The sequence below is a fragment of the Xenopus tropicalis genome, chromosome 4 (assembly GCF_000004195.4).
Source record: "Xenopus tropicalis strain Nigerian chromosome 4, UCB_Xtro_10.0, whole genome shotgun sequence".
NCBI lineage: Eukaryota > Metazoa > Chordata > Amphibia > Anura > Pipidae > Xenopus > Xenopus tropicalis.
In genome coordinates this window covers 32,759,290-32,783,702 of record NC_030680.2, presented here as the reverse complement: position 1 = coordinate 32,783,702, position 24,413 = coordinate 32,759,290, and the positions used below count along the sequence as shown (strand labels likewise).

General features: G+C 40.0%; 1 protein-coding gene across 1 annotated transcript; it reads right to left on the bottom strand.

Annotated features, from left to right (window-relative positions):
* Positions 1-511: 511 nt before the first annotated feature.
* Positions 512-22,380, bottom strand: LOC100490946 (solute carrier family 22 member 6-A). The gene is made up of 10 exons (XM_031900628.1): positions 21,801-22,380; positions 21,589-21,692; positions 16,781-16,935; positions 6,133-6,301; positions 5,877-5,997; positions 5,622-5,737; positions 5,181-5,395; positions 3,764-3,872; positions 2,690-2,893; positions 512-852 (listed from the first exon to the last, which is right to left on the bottom strand). Exons 1-10 carry the CDS (start codon positions 22,092-22,094, stop codon positions 786-788), a joined length of 1,554 nt encoding a protein of 517 aa, XP_031756488.1. The 5' UTR covers positions 22,095-22,380; the 3' UTR covers positions 512-785.
* Positions 22,381-24,413: the final 2,033 nt, after the last annotated feature.

The following is a 24,413-nucleotide window of genomic DNA, read 5'->3' as shown; positions in this document are numbered from 1 at the left end:
ACCTATTGGGTGTATTTAATGTTTAAATTATTTTTTAGTAGACTTAAAGGGGGTGGGGACCTTTTAGTTAACTTTTAGTATGAGTAATATTCCGAGACAATTTGCAACAGATCTTTTTTTTATTTGCAATTTTTTAATTATTTCAGTTTTTTATTCTGCAACTCTCCAGCTTTGGAGTTTTAGCAGCTATTTTGTTGCTAGAATCCAAATTACCTTAGCAACCAGGGTGTGGTTTGAATGAAAAACTGATATATGAATAGGAGAAGACCTGAATAGAAAAATAAGTAATATAAAGTAACAATAACAATTAAACTGTAACTTTACAGAGCAATAGTTTTTTGGCTCAGGGGTCAGACCCCCCCATTTGAAAGCTGCCAAGAGTTCGGCTAATCATTCAAAAACTATGAAAAACAAATAATGACTACTAATTAAAAAGTTGCTTAGAATTAGCCTTTCTCTAACATACTAAGAGTTAACTTAATGGTGAACCACTTCTTTAAAGTATGGAGATCCAAACCACGGATCCGTTATTGGAAAACCCCAGGCCCTAAGCATTATGGATAACAGATCCCATACCTGTAGTAATATGGAATTCTTCATTACTGAATATATTATCTGTTGTAACTCAGTGCTGCTATAAGAAGCCATGTTTGCTCTGAGGCTTTATATAAGGGGGACATTGGGACCTTGGTGACACAATGAAAGGTCCTAACTTCCACCTGTACCCCTTGATGGCTGCCATAGTTATAACTATTTGTAGTACAAGTTGCAGTATTGTTGTTTATCTACAGTTTGGTTCCAGGCCCTGAGTTCTCCTTTGGTATCTTTATCTGAAAGTTCAATTCCCGGTTCCTAAAAAGAAATGTAAATGTGTTAAGTATAAACATTAGAGTTGTGCTTCTTATACACAGAACTAATGGTGTGCCAATTTTTTTTTACAGATTTTTTTATACTTGTACTCAACTATTATTTATGCATCTGTTGTGCATTGTTAACAATATTTGGATAGCACTCAACTTGTTTGTATGCATTTTTACCATTTAAACTTTAAATGCAGTAAAGCCCATTAGTGTTTATTTGTCCCTAATGTCATTGTTAACCAGAAGTATAGCACACTATCCTTTGTGCATGGTTAACTGCCTGCAAGTGTTTGTATATTTCTGTGTAACATCCAAATCCACTAGTGTTTGGGAATTTTATGTCATTTTTAACTAGGGCTCCTAATGTCTTTGTTAATATTGAATCTGTTAATCTATAGCCCACAAGTGTCTCTACTGTAGTGCCATTGTTAATCTTTGAATACATAGATGGATACATTGATTATATAACTTTTTTTGTTTGTTAGCTTCCAAGCTTTGGCAATTTGTGTAAAGTAATAATGAACCACAACTTTGATACTGATTTACAACTTGTCATAACAAGAGTTTCCAGTTAAGTACTGCAGTTTGGTATGTCTTTCTGTCTTGCTCATTGGATGGAGGATACACCTGTAAAGTTTAAACTACTGAATATTGCAGGTTTCATATAAATAATATTGCACAAAATATCCCATATGCACTGTTTCACTTTAATAAACTATTTACTAGTAGCACTGGTCACTGGTAATAATAAGGCAGTGATTCCTAACCAGTGGTTCATGAGGAACATGTTGCTCCCCAACCCCTTGGAAGTTGCTCCCATTGGCCTAAAAAGTAGGGGCTCATTTTTGAATTTCTGGCTTGGAGGCAAGTGTTGATTGCATAAAACCCAGTGTATAGCCAAACAGAGCTTTCTGTAGACTGATAGTCCCCATAGAGGCTACCAAATAGCCAATTATAGCTCTTATTTGTACGTTGGCCATGCTTGTGTTGCTCCCCAACACATTTTCCATTTAAATGTGGCCCACACGTATAAAAGGTTGGGAATCCCTATACTAAGGGCTACCCCCTGAGTTGTGCAATTCATTGTGGTCGCACAGAAGCAACACATCAGCCAGGTAGAGTCTGCATTATTTCTGGTCACGTAATCTCTGAGGGAGCACACAGAGGGTGGCTCAAGGTAAAAGATATAAAAGAGCAATATATGCCATTTTGGAAAGATTCATCAAAGGAAAAATATACCCTGAGAATGCATAGTTAACCAACACATAGTTTATATTATGTTAAGTGACCTATTAAAGAATCACACCAAACTGGAATATGTATATCATTAAATATTGCCCTTTTACATCCTTTCCCTTGAGCCGCCATTTAGTGATGGGCTGTGTGCTCCCTCAGAGATCACATGACCAGAAATAATGCAGCTCTAACTGTAACAGGAAGAAGTGTGGAAGCAAAAGGCAGAACTCTGTCCATTCATTGGCTGATGTGGCCTAGCATGTATGTGTGCCTTGATTGCTTGTCCTTAATTCTTAAAATGGCAATTTTTTATTTAGGAGTACCCAATAGCACATACAACTAAAGAAGTATATTTTTATTAAAATGGTTTATTTCGATTAAGCAGGGTTTTACATGAGTTTTTTATGCAATATATTTTTATAGAGACCTACATTGTTTGGGGGGTATAGTTTACCTTGAATATATTGTAACATAAATCTGTTAATTAAGTATAGTTTTCCTTTAATGTGTGGAGTGACTGCAGGGGGCAAAAATCTGTTCATACTTTGGGTAAAGTATTTTATCAGCTTGATAGTCTATAATTTCCTTCTCACCTTGACTCCACTTCTTCCACTGTATCCATAAGAGGACAATTCAATGTCTCTGGTAACAACAAAATTGGAAGTCCGCTGATAATAGGCATGACTGCAAATATTACCATGGGCAGAAAGGACACATATACCCTGGTTATCATTACCAGTGGAGAAATGATGGCACCCAACCTCATCATCATATTAGTGAATCCCAATCCTGTTTGCCTGTAGGCACAGATGATCAAAATAACAATAATTCTCCATTAAAATTACCTGTGTAACATTTAGATTTACTAAAATAAATAGCTTTAACCACACTAATAGGTTTTTTTTACAACAAAATATGCACCTAAACATTACAAAAATTAGAAGAAATGTTCAGTTGAGTAATGAAAGATTATTCACTACTTTTTGTAATGATCATATATATCTTACAGGGCACCTATGCATGTCCCACTGGAAGTGCTGTCTGACCCAGCCTGCTATCCAGGTGAGGGAAAAAAGTGTGAGGCTGACATCATTCTAGAAGACTTTACCCCACTGTGTATCATGGTATGCTCATGAAAATATGTATGTTACTTAGTAAAGATCGCTGCATATGCTATTTCCCTAAAGCCAAATATTGTAAACACAGTTTACAGGTTTTCAGCAGCCACTTTGAGCCACTTAGTAAAACATAAGCAGGATTCAGTAACATTTTCTGACTGATTAGAAATTGGGTCTTTGTGCAGGTATTGCATCCAAATGCAGCCTACCTATACTGAAAACCAATACCAATATTTAGTATATTCCCTGTATCTGAACTTAGAATTTTTCTGCGCTTTACAGCAGTGTGGAGTCCAGATGTATGCAATGTGCAGGCTTTGAGGGGGTCAAACATATAATTACTTTTATGGTACGTGTGTGCAAAAGTGTATATAAATGAATTTGATCTTCTTTTGCATGGATACAACAAAACACACAGGTTTACCACCTGTGTGTTTTGTTGTATTGATGGCATCATCTTGTCATTATGTATAAATTTAAAGGCTTTGCTATGCCAATAGTGTTTTTCTGACAGTTTATCCTTTATTATGCATCAAATATTATGCTTACCTGAGCACTGTAGGGTACACTTCAGCAGTATAAAGGTAGGAGCAGACAATGCAAGACCCAAGACTTGCCTTAGCCAGAACGGTTAAAATCATCTGCAGCAGTAGCATGTCTGAGAACCACAAACTATATATGCTTACATATTTGTGCACACATAATAAAGAAACAAATAAAAAAATTTGTAAACACAGTGGTGGAATTGGGGAACAGTGTAGGGATGCCATGCCTCCAAATCTTTTTTTTTTTTGTGAAATAGCATACCCTTAGGGGGATGCAATCATTTTGAACCCCAGAGCTTCTTTATTGTTATACCAGAAATTTCTTTTGCTCCTCTGCACTTCAGCATGCTTTAAAATACATACGGTAACCTGCAGGCAATGCTGGCATATATAAGCCATATCTGAAGTTGTAGGAGGTTAGGAAATGGTTATGCCTGAATTACAGACGTTATTAGGTGAAAGAAGAAAAGGGAAGAAATAAAAAGATAAAAGGGGTTGGATAACAGGATAAAATGGTTGAAACATTTTAAGAAGGGAAGTACTAAAAAGAAAAGGTTAAAAGAGCAATGGGAAAAGATCATATAGAAGATAAAGGGGGAGAAAAGATTGCTGTCTTATACACATGAGGAAGGTGGAGGCATCAGAGAAGGTTACAGAAAATAGGAGAGCAGAGAATAGGAGAAGTAAACAGAGAAAATGAATGTAGAGAACACAAGAGAAAGGTGGATTGGATAGCAGACTGAGGAATGGTAAAAGGATGATATATATTATGTTGGCTACCAGACCACATACTTAATCTATGAATATTTGGCATCCAGCTGTTCAGTAGATGGACGTAGCAAAATGACTAAAAGTGTTGGTGGGAGAAGTACATTATAACAGTAGGTGGGGCATATAATTGTGGGTGGGGCTTATTTTTGGCATGCCATGATACACGCAGGGCTCATAGCATCCCTCCAGTTCAGCACTGATTATCAACATGAAAGCATCAGAGATGGGTTAATACAACATTAACAATATATGAATAGATGGATATGTTTATAGAGCTGTCAACTTTAAAGGGTACTATGGGGGGGACACGCAGCACATGCTAGTGCTCTGCCGCAAAATTTCGGAAAAAACAGAAGTGGAGTCACCAGATGTAATATCACCGCGCTAAAGTGATTTTGAAGCTGCTGGACCCCCATTACACATGTGCAAAACACACATTTTACTACTGTGCATGCGTAGGCTATGTTTTTTTGCAAGACAGTTGTAAAATCGAGAAAGATAGGAAACGGGAAAAAAGACAGAGTTACAGTTGACGGAGAGAGGGGACTGAAATTTGCTAACTCCTGGGAAAATAGGGGGAGTTGACAGGTCTGCGTTTATAGAAATATAATTTGAATAGACACAAGGAAGTAAAATTTCAGCTTCCTGACCTTTAGGCACTGCCATGGTGCACAGCAAAAGCGTCCCTGCAAAGATGAGTAAGAAGGAGATGGTGAGTCTTCTGCCTATATAGAAAGCAGTAATGGTAGCAAGGATCCTGATGGGTAACTCAGAGCCAGCAAATACACCCTGGGTCAGATATAAGCTAAGGCCAAAACGGTCCACATCCAGGGCGATCGCAAAGAAGCCAAAACTGCTGGAAAACCTGGGGAAAGTCAAGGAAAGATAAACCAAAGAAATGCAGAGCAAAATAAGCACTAAAGCAAATGAGATGGAGTTCAACAAAAATGGTGTATTGGTTATGACGATCTAAAGAAAATTGATGGGAAACTGAAAGGAATGAAATTAAGCATGCAAGATCACACTGGCTGATTAATTGCACTGAATACTGAATTCTGAATTCTTCTGTTTTACAGAAATAGGTATCGTACCAACTTAAGGAGAGAATAAGAGTGATAGTTCGCATAGTAGGTGTACGGAAGAGGTCCAATGGTGTCAGCTTGGTGGTCATTGCTTTTGTGCTATGCTGATCATCGAGTTTCAGCATCTAAGCAAGAAAGAAGGACAATAACTAACAAAACTAAAAAGACCAATATTAATGCAAGATTCTCAAGACAAAGAGTGAAAAACAGGAGCAAAAACCAAAAGAGAAATAATATTCATTCTGAATACGGGGTTCTTATTACCTCAAGAGTTATGGGACCTCCCTCTTTTCTTCCATTGATTTTGGCCACACGGTTCAGATTAGCAAGAGCCTGGTTTGAGTGCTTTTTGAGTGAAAGCCAGCGAGCAGACTCAGGGACCCAACTGCAGTGAGAACATATTTTGAGGGGTGAGGTGGAAAGAATTACCAAAAAAAACTTCATACTTTAGTTTGCTCTGGTTTTTCCCCAGGAACCATCCCTCCTTTTCCCATTTACATCATTTTCATTAAACACATACCACATGAGTAGGAAGAAAATGAAATAGGGCAGGGACGCAGTTAACTGTAGCCAGCGCCAGCCTCTAATGGCGTATGCCAACCCCACAAGAATTATTGCTCCACAAGTGAGACCGTAACCTTGTATCATAGATACTATTGGGCGATATCGTCTTGGAGTCCACTCCATAGCTGCAAAACAGAGATAACGTTAGAGTCAAATTAAGTGAGAATCTAAAGAAAGGCTTCATGGTTCAAATTACTATCACAGGAGGCTGAAGATATATACAGCAGTGATAACGTCAAGCAAATGTGCTTTACTATTCAGCTTTACAAAATATGCTGCACTTAATAGACAAATGGCCTGGACATTTTATTAATGAGTACTCTCTATTGTCCTTTACCAAACAAAAAGAAAGAGTAGCTAATTTCCTTGGAACTTGGCTCCTTATTACAAAACGACCTCAGAAGTGGTTTCCTTGTTAGGCTTGATAGACTAATGAAGCCAAACTAGAGACAGAGATTGAAGGTGAGGCTGTCTTTGTTCCATGTAGAATTGTTTTTTTTTTAAAAAAGGTTTTTATTTTGTTTTCTTAACAACACAGCAATATACTGAGATATACAGTGCTATGATCACAGAAAGGTAGCACTGGTCAATGAGAAAGTTAGGTAAGTTTCGAACCAGTGTGACATGGGCAGTCCTGAGCGAGGCATTGCGGTTGTTAGGGAGTCCATTGGTTCATAAGTCTTGAGATTATATAGTAGGGTTTGTCTCAGGTTAAGCCTCTATCCAGGGTTCCCCATACATTATCAAATTTATTGGGGCAGCCCCTTGCAAGGTACGTTAGTTTGATAAGTGGGAGTCTGGTATTGACAAGTTGTATCCATTGTTGAATATCGGGTGGATGAGGACTCATCCATTTCATTGCCACCACTTTTTTTTGCATAAAAATAAAGTGATCTGAGTAGTGTTCTAGTTTTGTTCAAGGGTACTAGGTCGACAATCAAACCTATAGACATACTTCTGGAGATAAAATTCCCAGTATAGGGGAATTAGTTAATTTAAGTATTTAGTTACTTTTGTCAAATACTCAAGTATTATGGGACAAGCCCATATTAAAGGAGAAGGAAAGGCAAAGTCACTAGGGGGGGCCAAAATGTTAGGCACCCCCAAGTGACTTTAACCGCTTACCTTGTACCCCGGCCTGGTGCCCCTGTTCAGAGAAAACAGTACTGGGTTACCTGTAGCGGACGCTTCCTACTTCCTTTTCCTATAATGCCAGTGGTCGGCGCATGTGCAGTAGAGTGAAAAGCGACTTTTCTGTTAAAGTTCCACTATTCACTCTACTGCGCATGCACGCGCACGGAACCAGGAAGGAGGAAGCGATTGCAGCTACCCCGGGCTGGTGCTGTTCTCTCCGAACAGGGGCACCAGCCCGGGGTAAAAGGTAGGAGATTTAAGTCACTTGGGGGTGCCTAACATTTTTGCACCCCCAAGTGACTTTGCCTTTCTTTCTCCTTTAAGTGGAAAAACTCAGCGTCTGCCATTTGGGTCAAGAAGCACTTTGAGTTTTCTCCATTGCCTTTAGTCGTAGGGGAGTAATGTAAGTCCTGTGTATTATTTTAAACTGAATAATTTTATCTTTGGTAGAGATCAGGAAACTATACAGATCATTTGTTATGTCTGCCCATTTATCATCGTCTAGTTGCGGGATATCACCCACCCATTTGCGTTTTGCTGATTCAAAAGGAGCTTCAAGAGCTAGTATTGTAGTTATTGTTTGGGTACCGAATTGCGATATAACTGCATGGCGTAATTGGAGGTATCTGTAGAGGACAATATTTGTCTGGTTTAATTTTACTATTAGTTGGTCGAGGGTTGGAAAGTTGCCCTCAATCAGGAGGTCTTGTAGATGTCAGACACCAAGTTTAGGCCAGTAGTGAAAGTCTGGGAGGTATAGAAGGTGTTTGAAGTTTGAGTTTCTCCATAATGGAGAGCGAGGCAATGATATATGGGCTAACTTGGGAGTTAGGGCCCTAACATCTGACCATATTTTTCCATGTAGAATTGTTTACTAGCATAATTTATTATAAGGGGGTCCTCCCAAAAACAATTTTTTACACATGGAAGTAAAATGTAATTCTAAGCAACTTTCCGAATTGCGATATAACTGCATGGCGTAATTGGAGGTATCTGTAGAGGACAATATTTGTCTGGTTTAATTTTACTATTAGTTGGTCGAGGGTTGGAAAGTTGCCCTCGATCTGGAGGTCTTGTAGATGTCAGACACCAAGATTAGGCCAGTAGTGAAAGTCTGGGAGGTATAGAAGGTGTTTAAAGTTTGAGTTTCTCCATAATGGAGAGCAAGGTGATTAAATATATGGGCTAACTTGGGAGTTAGGGCCCTAACATCTGACCATATTTTTCCATGTAGAATTGTTTACTAACAGGCTGGTGGCTGGTTGAATCAACTTGCTTTCATTTCAACTAAAAAGGATAAGTATTCTTTACTAACTTTATCAAAACCATTGTGTTTTTTTAACTGTTGGGTTTTATTTATATTTTTTCATAAGTAATTGTTGTTTTTGGAGCTAATTTACAAAGTTGTGGGATCCATAGGCTTACAGCAGGTTACATTCCCTTGTAATTACCCTCAGCTTGAGGAGGGTGGGGTTTGATTAGTTCACCTTTACAGACTGCATAAATAGAACCACAGGCACTCCAGTGGAGCTTGCTCTGGTGGTAGGTGCTCTGTAAGTGATTGCTCTTGAAGTGGGGGCACTGTAAGTGGAGTTATAAACTCAGGGAGTTAAACACTAAGGGAGTTAAAAACAAGGTAAAACAAGATATTTACTACAAGTCCTTACACCTATTTTTGTTTAACTGTTCTTGTAACTGGGAGAATGAGTGGTAGCAACATTGAAGGTCTGACACAGTGCACAGCCTGCCACATGTATGCAGTTGTGGAACAACAGTTCCAAAGTGCATACCTCTGTTGTGGATGTGAGCGAATTGCCACTTTAGAGGCTCGCGTTAGAGTCCTAGAGGAACACGTCGCAACACTGCGTTCAATCAACAATCTTGAGAGGGGTCTCTTGTTAACTGAACAAGAACTAGTGGGGTCAGATAGTAGGGGGGGAGGGGAGCAGCAAAAGGATGATAGGGCAGTAAGCTGGGTGACAGTTAGAAAATCTAGTGTGGGGAAAAGGAAAAGGGAGGCTGCTCCAGGGTTTGCGCATCCCAACAGATTTGCCAGATTGTGTGAAGAAGATGGGAGTGTGAACTCTGGATTGGCGGTTCTAGGTGAGGCTGATCTCTCTAACAGCCGGGAGACCAGTTTCACTAGTAGTGGTGGGGAGGAGAGCAGAGCTAGGCCTAAAGAGATGGTGGTTATAGGGGATTCGATCATTAGGAAAGTGGACAGGGTAATCTGTCAAGCGGATCGCTTCAACCGGACAGTTTGCTGTCTTCCTGGTGCCAGGGTTCGGCATGTGGTTGATCGGGTTGACACATTATTGGGAGGGGCTGGGCATGACCTGGCTGTCTTGGTACATATCGGTACTAATGACAAAATGAACGGTAGGTGGGGGACTTTAAAGAGTGAGTTCAGGGATCTAGGCTCTAAGATTAGGCAAAGGTCCTCCAAAGTCATTTTTTCTGAAATTTTGCCGGTGCCACGCGCAAGTTTAGGGAGACAGCGGGAGCTTAGGGAGCTAAATGCGTGGCTAAAGTCTTGGTGTAGGAAGGAAGGGTTTGGGTTCCTAGAGCACTGGGCTGACTTTTCCTTGGGGTACAATCTATACAGCCCTGACGGATTGCACCTCAATGGAAGGGGGTCTGCTGTGCTAGGGGAGAGAATGGTTAAGAGGTTGGAGGAGTGTTTAAACTAGACAAGGGGGGGGAGGGTGAGCTAGAATTCCATGGGAAAATTAGTGTAGACGGGGTAGGGGGACTAGCAAAGGGTTGTGGGGGAGGAGTGAGGGGGGCATATAGTTTATCAGATAAGGAGCTTCCGTTACAAGGAAAGCAGTCTCATAATTGCCTTAGCTCTAATTCTCCCTTAGCTAATGTAAACATCAGAGGGAGAAGTAAAAATCTCCGCTGCATGCTGGCTAATGCGCGTAGCTTGTCGGGTAAATTAGGGGAGCTGCAAGCTATTGCATGTATTGAAAATTATGATTTAATAGGTATCACTGAGACCTGGTGGGATGATAAATGCGACTGGGCTGCGAATTTAAATGGTTATACACTTTTTAGGAGGGACAGAGAGATTAAAAAGGGTGGAGGGGTTTGTCTTTACGTAAAGTCAGACTTAAAGCCATGTAATAAAGACATTACCAATGAAAACGTCGAATCTCTTTGGGTAGAAATTTCAGTAGGGCTGAAGGTCACAAAGAAAATGATCATTGGTGTATGCTATAAACCACCCCGTATAGATGAGGGGGATGAGGCCCAGCTATTGTTGCAAATGGAGGAGGCTTCAAAACTGGGTCAAGTTGTTGTTATGGGGGATTTTAATTATCCGGACATTGACTGGAGTAATGGGGTGGCTAAGTCAGAAAAAGCTAGTAGGTTTGTAAATATGCTAAATGACAACTTTTTATTTCAGGCAGTTCAAGAACCCACTAGGAATGACGCTATTTTGGACCTGGTGATTTCTAATAATAATGAACTTATCTCTAACATTTGTGTGGGTGAGCATTTGGGGAACAGTGATCACAACATGGTCTCCTTAGAGATAATGCTGCAGAGACAGCTCTATAAGGGAGTAACTAAAACGCTCAATTTTAGACGTGCAGACTTTGCCAGTATAAGGGCATCTCTGCAATGTGTCAACTGGGAAAAGCTTTTCATGGGGTTAGACACAGAAGGAAAATGGAACATCTTTAAAACATTGCTTTGTAGGTATACACAACAGTATATTCCCCTTGTAAGCAAGGAGAGGCATCGCAAAGCAAAACCTTTATGGCTGAATAAAAGTGTTATTGTCGAGGTTGGTAAGAAAAAACGTGCTTTTAAAGCATTCAAGTTAGCTGGGACAGCGGAAACTTTCATCAGGTACAAGGAAGCAAATAAAGCATGCAAAAAAGCTATCAAGCAAGCTAAAATAGAAAAGGAAAGGGATATTGCTGCTAGGAGTAAAAAGAATCCTAAATTATTTTTTAATTATGTGAATAGTAAAAAAATGAAGCAAGAAGGGGTGGGAACTTTATTATCACGGGGGGGTAAGTTGGTTGATGAGAACGGGGAAAAAGCTGAAATTTTGAACTCTTATTTTTCATCTGTCTATACATCTGAGGAGCCAGATAATGAAGGCTTCCCTTGTAATATGCCCAGTTCTAGTAATTTAGCTACTGGCGCATGGGTCACTCGGGAGGAAATTCAAAAGAGACTTGAACATGTAAAGGTAAACAAAGGTCCAGGGCCGGATGGGATTCATCCCAGGGTATTAAATGAGCTGAGCGCTGTGATTGCCAAACCTCTTCACTTAATTTTTCAGGATTCATTGAGGTCTGGCATGGTGCCAAGAGACTGGCGGATTGCTAATGTGGTGCCGTTATTTAAAAAGGGATCCCGTTCTCAGCCTGAAAACTATAGGCCTGTTAGTCTGACATCAGTAGTAGGAAAACTTTTGGAAGGGGTAATAAGGGATAGGGTACTTGAATACATTGCAGTTCACAATACTATTAGTTTGTGCCAGCATGGTTTTATGCGTAACAGATCTTGCCAGACTAATTTAGTCGCCTTTTATGAGGAGGTGAGCAGGAACCTTGATGCTGGAATGGCAGTTGATGTCATCTACTTGGACTTTGCTAAAGCGTTTGATACAGTACCTCACAGAAGGTTAATAATCAAATTAAGGAATATTGGCCTAGAACATAATATTTGTAATTGGATAGAGAACTGGCTGAAGGATAGATTACAAAGAGTGGTGGTAAATGGAACATTTTCGAATTTGACCAGTGTGGTTAGTGGAGTACCGCAGGGGTCAGTCCTTGGGCCTTTGCTTTTTAACTTGTTTATTACACCTGGAGGTGGGCATAGACAGTACTGTTTCTATTTTTGCTGATGACACTAAATTGTGCAAAACTATAAGTTCCATGCAGGATGCTGCCGCTTTGCAGAGCGATTTGACAAAATTAGATAACTGGGCAGCAAACTGGAAAATGAGGTTCAATGTTGATAAGTGCAAAGTTATGCACTTTGGTAGAAATAATATAAACGCAAACTATCTACTGAATGGTAGTGTGTTGGGGGTATCCTTAATGGAGAAGGATCTAGGGGTTTTTGTTGATAACAAGTTGTCTAATGCCAGGCAGTGTCATTCTGTGGCTACTAAAGCAAATAAAGTGCTGTCTTGTATAAAAAAGGGCATTGACTCAAGGGATGAGAACATAATTTTGCCCCTTTATAGGTCCCTGGTAAGGCCTCACCTTGAGTATGCAGTGCAGTTTTGGGCTCCAGTCCTTAAGAAGGATATTAATGAGCTGGAGAGAGTGCAGAGACGTGCAACTAAACTGGTTAAGGGGATGGAAGATTTAAACTATGAGGTGAGACTGTCGAGGTTGGGGTTGTTTTCTCTGGAAAAGAGGCGCTTGCGAGGGGACATGATTACTCTGTACAAGTACATTAGAGGGGATTATAGGCAGATGGGGGATGTTCTTTTTTCCCATAAAAACAATCAACGCACCAGAGGTCACCCCTTTAGATTAGAGGAAAGGAGCTTCCATTTGAAGCAGCGTAGGTGGTTTTTCACGGTGAGGGCAGTGAGGTTGTGGAATGCCCTTCCTAGCAGTGGCGTAGCGAGGGGGGTGCCGAGGGGGCCATGGCCCCGGGCGGCGTATCAGAAGGGGCGGCGGCGGCTCCTTCTCTCTTACAGGCAACAGGCGCTTTTATAAGGTTGCGCCCGTGCGTATGACGTCACACGTCAGCGACGAGGCGCAACCTTATAGAAGCGCCTGTTGCCTGTAAGAGAGAAGGAGCTGCCGCCGATGGTCTGTTGGGGGTATGTACTATGGGGGAAATTGGGGGCACTGTGTGGGGGCTACTGTCTATGGGGAAATTGGGGCACTTTCCATGGGGGGGGGCAGGTCTTTGTGGGGTATTGTGTATGGGGGCACTTCCTATTGGGGGCACTGTGTATGGGGCAATTGGGGCTCTGTGTATGAGGACACTTTCTATTGGGGGGCAAGGTCTTTGGGGGGTATTGTCTATGGGGACACTGTGTATGGGGCAATTGGGGCACTGTGTATGGGGGCACTTCCTATTGGGGGCACTTTGTATGGGGCAATTGGGGGCACTGTTTATGGGGGCACTGTGTATGGGGGCACTTTCTATTGGGGGAACTGTGTATGGGGCAATTGGGGCACTGTGTATGGGGGCACTTTCTGTGGGGGGGGCAAGGTCTTTGGGGGGTACTGTCTATGGGGGAACTGTGTATGGGGAAATTGGGGCACTGTGTATGGGGGCACTTCCTATTGGGGCACTGTCTAAGGGCAATTGGGGGCACTGTGTGGAGGGGGCTGTCTATGGGGACACTGTGTATGGGGCAATTGGAGGCACTGTCTATGGGGAAATTGGGGCACTTTCTATGGGCAATTGGAGGCAATGTGTGTGGGGGGCACTGTGTATGGGGCAATTGGGGGCACTGTGTATGGGGGTACTGTCTATGGGGCAGTTGTATGGGGGGACCGTGGCCAGAATAGCGTTAGGGGGGCCTGGCCAGCATAGTGTTAGGGGGCACTGTGGTAGGGTGACCCTAATACTTTTTATGTCTGTGTGTCCTGTACTGATGGGAGGGGCCCCGTGATTTCTGATGGCGGCCCTGCCACCATGGGCAGCCACGCACCGCATTTCAAATTCAATCAATCAAAAAAAAAAAAAATTTAATGCTGCTTTTTTTATTTTGTCTATTTTTTTAGAATAACTAAATAGAGGGGCGGCAAATTTCCGGTCGGCCCCAGGCGACGAAAGCCCACGCTACGCCACTGCTTCCTAGTGATGTGGTAATGGCAGGTTCTGTTAATGCCTTTAAGAGGGGCCTGGATGAGTTCTTGATCAATCAGAATATCCAAGGCTATTGTGATACTAATATCTACAGTTAGTACTAGTGGTTGTATTTATAGTTTATGTATGTGAGTGTATAGATTGGTAGGTGTGGGTTAGGTGTGCTGGTTTTACTTGGATGGGTTGAACTTGATGGACACTGGTCTTTTTTCAACCCTATGTAACTATGTAACTATGTAACTAGCATAATTTATTATAAGGGGGTCCTCCCAAAAACAATTTTTTACACATGGAAGGAAAATGTAATTCTAAGCAACTTTCCAGTATACATTGATAATAGATTTTCAGTGGGAATATTAATTGCTATTAAAAGCATAGTCTGCATAGTGTGCCCTTATCGTTAAAGTGACAATAAAGGCTCTGGATATGTCTAATTTAAAAATATTATTATGGCCAGTAAATGGCAGTGCTTTCAGCAAAAAATACATTTGAAACTTTTTACATTTCTAATTTAAGATAGATGAGGGACTTCACACACTAATTCTTAGCTATTCTGTACCCCATAAATGTTTGTTTGCTTTTCTTGACTTAAATGTTCTATAGTTTTAAAAGCAACAGGAAAAGATAGACCAACCCTTAAGATAGACCAAGTCCCATTAAAGCCCTATGCCTTTTCTAAAACAGGAAGCAGAAACCATCAGAACCCTAAGTACCTGTAATGGTAAGACTGGGGCTCTAGTGTATATACAGTGGTGTGAAAAACTATTTGCCCCCTTCCTGATTTCTTATTCTTTTGCATGTTTGTCACACAAAATGTTTCTGATCATCAAACACATTTAACTATTAGTCAAAGATAACACAAGTAAACACAAAATGCAGTTTTTAAATGAGGGTTTTCTATTATTTAGGGAGAAAAAAAATCCAAACCTACATGGCCCTGTGTGAAAAAGTAATTGCCCCCTGAACCTAATAACTGGTTGGGCCACCCTTAGCAGCAATAACTGCAATCAAGCGTTTGCGATAACTTGCAACGAGTCTTTTACAGCGCTCTGGAGGAATTTTGGCCCACTCATCTTTGCAGAATTGTTGTAATTCAGCTTTATGTGAGGGTTTTCTAGCATGAACCGCCTTTTTAAGGTCATGCCACAACATCTCAATAGAATTCAGGTCAGGACTTTGACTAGGCCACTCCAAAGTCTTCATTTTGTTTTTCTTCAGCCATTCAGAGGTGGATTTGCTAGTGTGTTTTGGGTCATTGTCCTGCTGCAGCACCCAAGATCGCTTCAGCTTGAGTTGACGAACAGATGGCCGGACATTCTCCTTCAGGATTTTTTGGTATACAGTAGAATTCATGGTTCCATCTATCACAGCAAGCCTTCCAGGTCCTGAAGCAGCAAAACAACCCCAGACCATCACACTACCACCACCATATTTTACTGTTGGTATGATGTTCTTTTTCTGAAATGCTGTGTTACTTTTACGCCAGATGTAACGGGACACGCACCTTCCAAAAAGTTCAACTTTTGTCTCGTCGGTCCACAAGGTATTTTCCCAAAAGTCTTGGCAATCATTGAGATGTTTTTTAGCAAAATTGAGACGAGCCTTAATGTTCTTTTTGCTTAAAAGTGGTTTGCACCGTTTTTGCCCAGTCTCTTTCTTATGGTGGAGTCGTGAACACTGCCCTTAATTGAGGCAAGTGAGGCCTGCAGTTCTTTAGATGTTGTCCTGGGGTCTTTTGTGGCCTCTCGGATGAGTTGTCTCTGCGCTCTTGGGGTAATTTTGGTCAGCCGGCCACTCCTGGGAAGGTTCACCACTGTTCCATGTTTTTGCCATTTGTGGATAATGGCTCTCACTGTGGTTCGCTGGAGTCCCAAAGCTTTAGAAATGGCTTTATAACCTTTACCAGACTGATAGATCTCAATTACTTTTGTTCTCATTTGTTCCTGAATTTCTTTGGATCTTGGCATGATGTCTAGCTTTTGAGGTGCTTTTGGTCTACTTCTCTGTGTCAGGTAGCTCCTATTTAAGTGATTTCTTGATTGAAACAGGTGTGGCAGTAATCAGGCCTGGGGGTGACTACAGAAATTGATATTGAAATTGAAAATTGAAATTGATAAACCACAGTTAAGTTATTTTTTAACAAGGGGGGCAATCACTTTTTCACACAGGGCCATGTAGATTTGGAGTTTTTTTTCTCCCTTAATAACGTAAACCTTCATTTAAAAACTGCATTTTGTGTTCAATTATGTTATCTTTGACTAATAGTTAACGGTTTTTGATGAGCAGAAACATTTAAGTGTGACAAACATGCAAAAGAATAAGAAATCAGGAAGGGGGCAAATAGTTTTTCACACCACTGTAAGCTTAGCTTTAAACCAAGGGGCCTATTTATTATGATGTGTAACATAAAATTTGCAGAAAGAACGGTGTAAAAAGCTGTGTAAAATAAATGGCGAATTATGCTGTCTGAATGCCAGATTTTACAAGGTTATTTTACACAAGTGCCGGCAGAAAAAAAGCATTAAAAAATTGTGCAGTTTGTTATGTGGAGAAGCCTGGTCACATGTGCTGAATTTTATCACTGTTTTTTTACACAGCATAATAAATAGGCCCCCAAGTGTACTTTACCTTTTCACCAATATGCATAGAATTCAAAAACTTACCAAGACCAAGGTCATTAATGATAAGGCCGCATATTCCCATGCCAGTCAGGAAACGAAAAAGGCAGTAAACAATGATGTTTGGAGAAAGGGCTACACCGATTCCCATACCAGCTATTTGCAGGAGTGAACATAAGATCATGGCTCTTCTGCCAAATCTGCAGCATAAAATGAAAACCATTATCAATACGAGATGTTTCCACAGCTCCTGCATGCAGGCTCTCCGCTACAGTAGCGATTTGCTCATTGGTTGTTTTTAAACCTTACAAATAGGAATGGACACTTTCCGCTTGACTAGAGATTCAGCTGAATGATGGTTGCACAACTTATTAATAAACAAGCCAACAATTGAGTATATATTAATTTAATGTTCTGTTTGATGTCTGCCTCTTCTAGTAAGCCTAAATCTGTAAGAGTCTTGCACACTGGATAAAATTTAAAATCCTTTGTTCCCAAACAAACATCAAAACCACCTAACGTGTTTTATTCACAAGGAACATAATCATAGGCTTTATAAAATCAGTTACACCTTAACACCTTTTTGTTACACATTAACCCTTAAAGCAGAAGGAAAATAAAAAAATCACTGGTGGGGGGGTGCCAAAAGTCAGGCATCCTTTTCACTTCACTTACCTGATACCCTGAGCCGGTGCTTCTATTGGCAGAAAACTGCACCAGCCCGGGTTCTTCTTAGCGAGCACCATGGAGTGATTCTCTTCTTTCTTTCCATGGGTGTGTGTGCGCAGTAGATTGAAAAGCCGAACTTTAACACTTTACTGTGCGCGTGTCGGCCTTGGGATTTTTAAGTAAAAAGAAGCAGAAAAAGAACCCGTGCTAATAAGAGCCCAGGCTCAGAGTATCACTGGGATGTGACTAAAGGTCCCCATACACGGGCCGATTCTGGCTGCCGATATCGGTCCCTTAGACTGACTCGGCAGCTAATCGGCCCGTGTATGGGCACTACCGACGGGCTTGCCTGACCGATATCTGGCCTGAAATCGGGCAGATCTCGACCGGGCAGGTTAAAAAATGTAGTCGGATCGGGGACCGCATCGGCTCGTTGATGCAGTCCCCGGACCGACTTTTCCTATACCCATCGTTATAATTCGATCGTTTGGCCTGGATTCTCCCGATATCGCCCACCCGTAACTTTTGGCACCCTCAAGTGATTGTGACTTCATTAATCACCCGTTTTTATAAATATTGGGCCAGATTTAATTCAGTGAGAAAAAAAGTTTGTTGTGTGAAAACTCATGGATGAGATTCCGTTTGACATTCAAGTCAATTCAGAAAACTCTGTTAAACTGAGTTTGGAAAAAAAATTATTTTTCCTCAAATTAAATGTTGTACATGAGTTTTCTGGTTATAAACCAAGAGATAACTTTTTCCCACTGAATTGAATATGGTCCATTGTTCTTAAATAATCAATTAAGTGAAATAGTCCAATTTATTTTTAATTCATTTTTTTCAATTCTTTATATTAATCAAAAAGGTGAATTTAAATTTAAAATCTATTTTTTTCTTTATATATATTTATTTGATTGATTTTGTTTTTACTTTTTATATGTATATTTTAACAACATTACCATGTGAATTAATTTCAAGAGAAAATCAAGTAAGAAAAGTTTTCTCCGTGGAACAGTACCTTCTGATTCACAGTTTTAACGTATGTAAAGCATGTGACATCGAACGCCGCATTAAGCCCCTTTGGTGATCTTGAAGTTAGGTAAGAAATCCACTTAATTTCTGCTCATAGGAGGCAATGAAGTATGCTTCTCCCCCCATGACTTAAAGGCAGGATTTTTTGTACTATGAATTCCAAGCAATGTAATATCTCCTAGAATTTGCAGTACCTGCCTGATGTTGTGCTCTGTGGCATATACACAGTATGCTGATCTTCATCCCTTCTCTGCCTCAGTTTGAGCCCAATGTTCTCATTTAATACTGCATGTCAAGGAATCCAATTTCATAAAATTATATGAACATATGTGGCGGTTCTGTCTGCTTTTTAAAAAAAATAAATTTCACGGTTATACGATAGAAGAATTTCTGACCATCAGCTCATTTTTGAAATAGGATTTATGAGATTCCCTCATGCAAGAAGAAAAAGTGACCTAAATCATTTTTGCTTCATAACCCTACTAAAGCTCACCTCACTAAATATATAAAGGCCCATTTATCAAATCACCCTTCTACAAGTGATAGAGCACTAAGGTGGAGTCCTGTGTGGGGCCAGTTTTTGAAACCTAGACCCACACCCTGGATTTTTACATGCTTGGAACTGCTATCTGACCTGCAACTAATTCACCCGCAACTAGTGTTGCCATCTGGCTGATCTTTTACAGGCCTGCCCTTTTAAAAATGATTTGTGATGCTCCGGCTTCCGAACCAAAATTTGTTAACCCCACACAACACAGAAACACCTAATATACCTATCACAAAAAGTGATATCAAAAAGTATGAATAAATACCACCTTTATATGCTTAGATCGAACTGCAAAACAGTTCAGTGATACTGACTTGTAATGAGTGAAATTTTTCACCAGGCATGAATTCATGGCGAATTTTTGCGTTTGGCAATTGGTAGATTGTTTCGCAAAACGGGCACAACATTCTGGAGTGAAAAAATTCGCAGAGCATCAAAAAAATTAGCAGTTTCGTAAATCTTTTCAAAGTTTCACAGATTTGCTCATCGCTAATACTGACATGTTCCTATGAGGAACATGTCAGTATTAGTAGTATGTGTTGTTATTAATTATCATTTGGGACACGTGAATGTTTTGGATCAAAAGTCCCCCAAAGCTGCCCCCAGCGGTACTTACTGAGCCCAACACTCCAACATTGCTAAAAGCATTTCTGTAGTTATTTCAGCCACACTGAGCTGGGGGCGGTGCTATCCTTCCATAGGCTGGAGTACTATTTTTATTCAGAATTAGCCTATGAAAGGATAGCAGCCCAGTTATTTTTTAATTGATGTATATTGCAAAGTTGCTAAAGTTGTGTTTGGGTTGAGTTCCCTCTTAATAAAAAGGGAGGATGAAAATATAGGAAAACTAGAAAAGGTTGCAATCCTACCCACATCCTGACCCACTGCCTGCTGATTAAACTGTGTAAAAATGGTTTTAATGAAAAAAAACTTGCTTATTTTAAGACCTGTGACCTGCAGACCCAAAGAAAGACTCACTTACCTGCACCTGTGTAGTTGCTCAGTGTGTGATTGGATAAAAAGTACTTGTGTGTTTTTTGCTTCCTCCTTAGCTGTTAGTTAATGAGCCCTATAGCCTGACATTATGCTTTTTGAATAATTTGATATAAAATAGAGTTCATGACACTCAGTGACAGGGAAGTATCCAGATCATGGTGCTGCAAAATAGAGTAAATATGCAATCAAGATACACTTATAACACTTACCCCTATGTGTAATAAAAGGCACTAAATTTGGGACCTGTTATCCAGAAGGCTTGGGACCTGGAGTTTTCCGGATAAGGAATCTTTCCATAATTTGGATCTCTATAACTTAAGTCTGCTAAATATCATTTAAATATTGAAGAAACCCAATAGGCTTGTTTTGCCTTCAATAAGAATTCATTATACTTTAGTTAGGATTAAGTACAAGGTACTGTTTTATTATTACAGAGAAAAAGGAAATCATTTTTAAAAATTGGAATTTTTTGCTTATAATTGGAGTCTATGGGAGATGGCCTTTCTGTTATTCAGAACTTTCTGGAAGGATATAGATAGGATATAGATATGTAAGCAAATGATAAAGCTAGTCCTGAATAATATATTATTGTGAAAAATCTCTAGTAGTCATGAAATTAAGATTAATATTTAGCATTTAGAGGCCTTCACAACACAGAAACCCCTAATATACTTATCACTATAATCTTTTCCTTCAAAAAGTATGAATAAATACTATTGCTGCTAAAATCCAGCTGCAAAACAGCTCTTCTCTTTCTGCATCGTTTGAAATCCTGGTGGGGAGGAGGGACTAAAACATTGATGTTACAAATTGTAACAACTTCTCCACAGCTTACAGACAGCATGTAGGAGCTACTTAACCCACAATGCATTGCACTGTGATGTTCCTTTACTTATTGAAATCACACGTGCAGGGAATTGTGGAATTTGGAGGATGCAGGCTGAAGGCAGGCTTAGGTCAGTCGACTACTGTTAGAACAGGGGGCAAGGATTAAGTAACTGTTCCAGATCATATTGTTACATTAAAAATCATTAAAAGGCTGCATATTTTTAATTAATGTAGATTGTAAAGTTGCTTAAAATTATGTTTGATTATGTTTAGTTCCCCCTTAAATTGAAGTGAAGCAGCTCCATACATAACATAAAGCTGATGTTATATAGTATCTAGTAGAATTAAGTCTAAAACAACTGGACTTTTTCTGAGTTTTTCTTGAAAACGTTTCACCACTCATCCGAGTGGCTTCTTCAGTTCAAATGACTGGTAGGGAATTCCCCGGTATTTAAACTCTTGATGGTAGTAGAGTCACAGACATCCAATCACAATGGTTCCATTGAACTTGTTCAGTTAGGTGTTAGCTGAAACTGACAGGTGTAAGAAGGTATGATCCAATCACAATGGTACCAAGATTCTCATTGATGAAGGTGTTAATCCTTCAAAGTACATGACTGTTTTAGACTTAATTCTACTAGATACTGTATATCATGACCTGGATGAATGAGAATCTTCATAGACTGATGTTATATAGTATTAATAGATAGATAAATAGATAGAATAACATTTTATTAATACATAATGCAGAAACCATGTAAAAAAAAAGTGGTTATCTCACCTGTCTGCAAGGGCACCATACACTGCTGCACCCACCAACACCCCTGCCATGTAAACTGATTGAGCCACTTCCTTCAGAGTCTGACGGTCACATACCAAGTCCCACTGTATAAGAGGGGTATAGCCATATTAATATCACAAGATTACTATTTTAAAAATGAGCATAAATTTGATTCTTGAAAGCTCCTTACCACTGCAACCAGCATCACTTACCTCACTGATGATTGTAGAGGTAAATATGCTATGATCATATTCCCAGCCCTCTTCACATGGCTTTGTGCTGTTGGATAGTGATGATACATATTGAGTGCATGGGTCTTCTGGATAGCGGGGTTGGTCCATTGTCATATTTGAGCGGCAGTTATAAGGGGGCACAGCTGCTGCAAAAACCGGCATAAAATTATGAGTGCCAACAAAACACAGTGGAGCCGATAAAAGGGTTACCATGATTGCCTGAAATGGAGAGAAAAGGCTGTCCTTATCTAATACGCTCAGTGCCATGGACATGGCTAGAGTTGGAGACACACTGCAAGTGTAGTTAAGGTTGCATTCAAGTAGGCGAAGATGAAGGTAATAAGTGAAACACCTTTCCTTAATTGCTTTTTCATGAATAAAGATGCATGTTAATGAGGTAGAGTAACATCAATGAGTCCGGTATTATGCTTTAGAGAGTGATATCCAAAACTGCCTTTTAATAAGCGTAACTTGCAGATTCTATAACTACCAAGTCTTGAATTCTAGAGTGCAGAAATGGCTTCCCTCTGTCCTGTTGGATCCTTCACTAAGTGAAGCTGATCTGTAATGAGTAAGATAACTTTATTACCACGAAGGTGTGGGACAAGTAAGCATGACTTGGCACCTTAAAAAGTGTTAAAGATTCACACTTCTAACTTAAAAAAACAAACGACTGCCATAAGTTCATTAAACATTTACATTATGACGTGATCACAGCACTGGTTTGTTCTACAGTTGTGAGACATATGTGCCAAGGCATAAAAGGAATTTAATATTGTATTGGTATTAAAAGGTCTCATAGGGACATTACTATGACTAGGAACTAGCAGAATTACACACCAAATAACTGCTGCCACTTACCTTTTGCAATCACAGTAGTGTACAGTACAATGGTAGTAGTGGGCACAGGATTTTAGGGTGGAGGTGCCCCCGTTGAAAACAAACTAAGATGATCTAAGTTGCCACACGTTCAAACAAAAAAAACAAGCATGGTCCTTATAGCCCAATTGGGTAGCTAGGTGGGAAGTAAGCCACTCTACTGAATAATTTAGTAAGACTGTTTTAGACACCTTTAGTGAGACGTGAACCTTTTCCAGAAAAAATTTGCAAAAGTCAATGGCGTTTTTTTTGGCGTTTTTTTTGGCGTTTTTTTTGCAGCAACTTTTCTACAGCTGTATTTTATTTAATCCTGAAACTTGTCTATGAACAATTTCTGTGGTGCTTTTTTCCACAGTGACCAATTTCCCAACAACATATTCTGTGTAGAATACTTGGGAGTATTTTGGGCGTTTTTTCACAGATACTTTTTTTTCACTCAAAATGCATCGGGATCTATGGGTGGTTTGTCACAGCAAAATTTTGCAGCAGCTTTGCAAAAATATTTGCAGATGGTGAAATGGGGAATTTTGCTGCAAAATTGCTACCAAATTTTTTTGCTCATCACTAGACACCTTCTGAGCTTTTGATTAAAGGAGAAAGAAAGGTCGCATCACTGGGGCGGTGCCAAAATGTTAAGCACCCCCAGTGATTGTATTCACTTACCTGATTTCCCAGGCCCAGTGCTCCTGTTAGCAGAACACCGCACTGGCCCAGGGTACATGAAGGCAAGAGATTCTCTTCCATATTCTTTCTTCGTGCCAGCTGCAAATGTGCATTAAAGTGAACTTAAACAAAAATGCAATCTTTTTCACTCTATTGCACATTTGTCATGGTGAAAGACAAAGACACTCGCTTGCATGTACCCCAGACTGGTGCAGTTTTCTGCTAATAGGAACACCGGCCTGGGGTATCAGATAAATACAATCACTGAGGGTGTCTAACATTTGGCACCCCCCCAGTGATTTTTAACTTTACTTATCCTTTAAAGACTAGAAGATATTTCAGTCTTATGGGTTGTCGTTGCTCATCTGTTTTTTGCAAAAAAATTGCAAAACTGTATATACATTTTTAGGCCCCATCCATGCAAATTGAACGGCTCTTTTATCAAGAATATATAGGGATACATGTAAAACAGAGCAGTCATGGGATCTGCAGTTGACTGTACGTACAAGATATATTTATATTTAAAAGGGATATTGTTGTGCCCCAGAAAATTATCATTAACAATAGAAGAATGTGAAATTCAGTTCAGTTAGATTAGTGATAAAAATTATTTGTATTTGTTTTTTTTTAGATATAACCACATTTTTAAATTGCATAGCTAAATATTTTCAAATGTCACAAATCCCAGCACTGGGACTTTTTTGGCCACACCCCCCCCCCCCCCCCCCCAAGTCCTTTCAAACCACACACAGTTTCTTTCAAGACACAACAAAACAAACAATTTCTGCCTTTAGGGAACTTTTTGAGACTTATTTATCAAGGACTAGGTATAAGGGTTGTAAAACTGTTGACTTAAGAGACTCATACATAAAGCCTAGAAAATCTAGTGCAAGTCATATAGTGCAGTGCTGAAAGGCACCAGAGAAACCTTTATGTAAGACCTGGCATATGCAGGTATGGTTGCATCCAGTTTGGTATTTCAGTGGCCTGGCCTTCAAAACACCAGTATGTTCCCATGTCCTTCCTGTATAGAGCCCATACAGGCGCTGG

What these genes read in the sequence shown, in the direction of transcription:
- LOC100490946 (XM_031900628.1), bottom strand. Translation starts at nt 22,094, where the DNA reads ATGTCCATGGCACTGAGCGTATTAGATAAGGACAGCCTTTTCTCTCCA. An exon ending in TATGGTGCCCTTGCAGACAG is followed by an intron (nt 16,936 to 21,588) that starts GTGAGATAACCA and finishes TTTATGCTGCAG; the next exon opens with ATTTGGCAGAAGAGCCATGA. An exon ending in ATTTTCTTCCTACTCATGTG is followed by an intron (nt 5,998 to 6,132) that starts GTATGTGTTTAA and finishes TTCTCACTGCAG; the next exon opens with TTGGGTCCCTGAGTCTGCTC.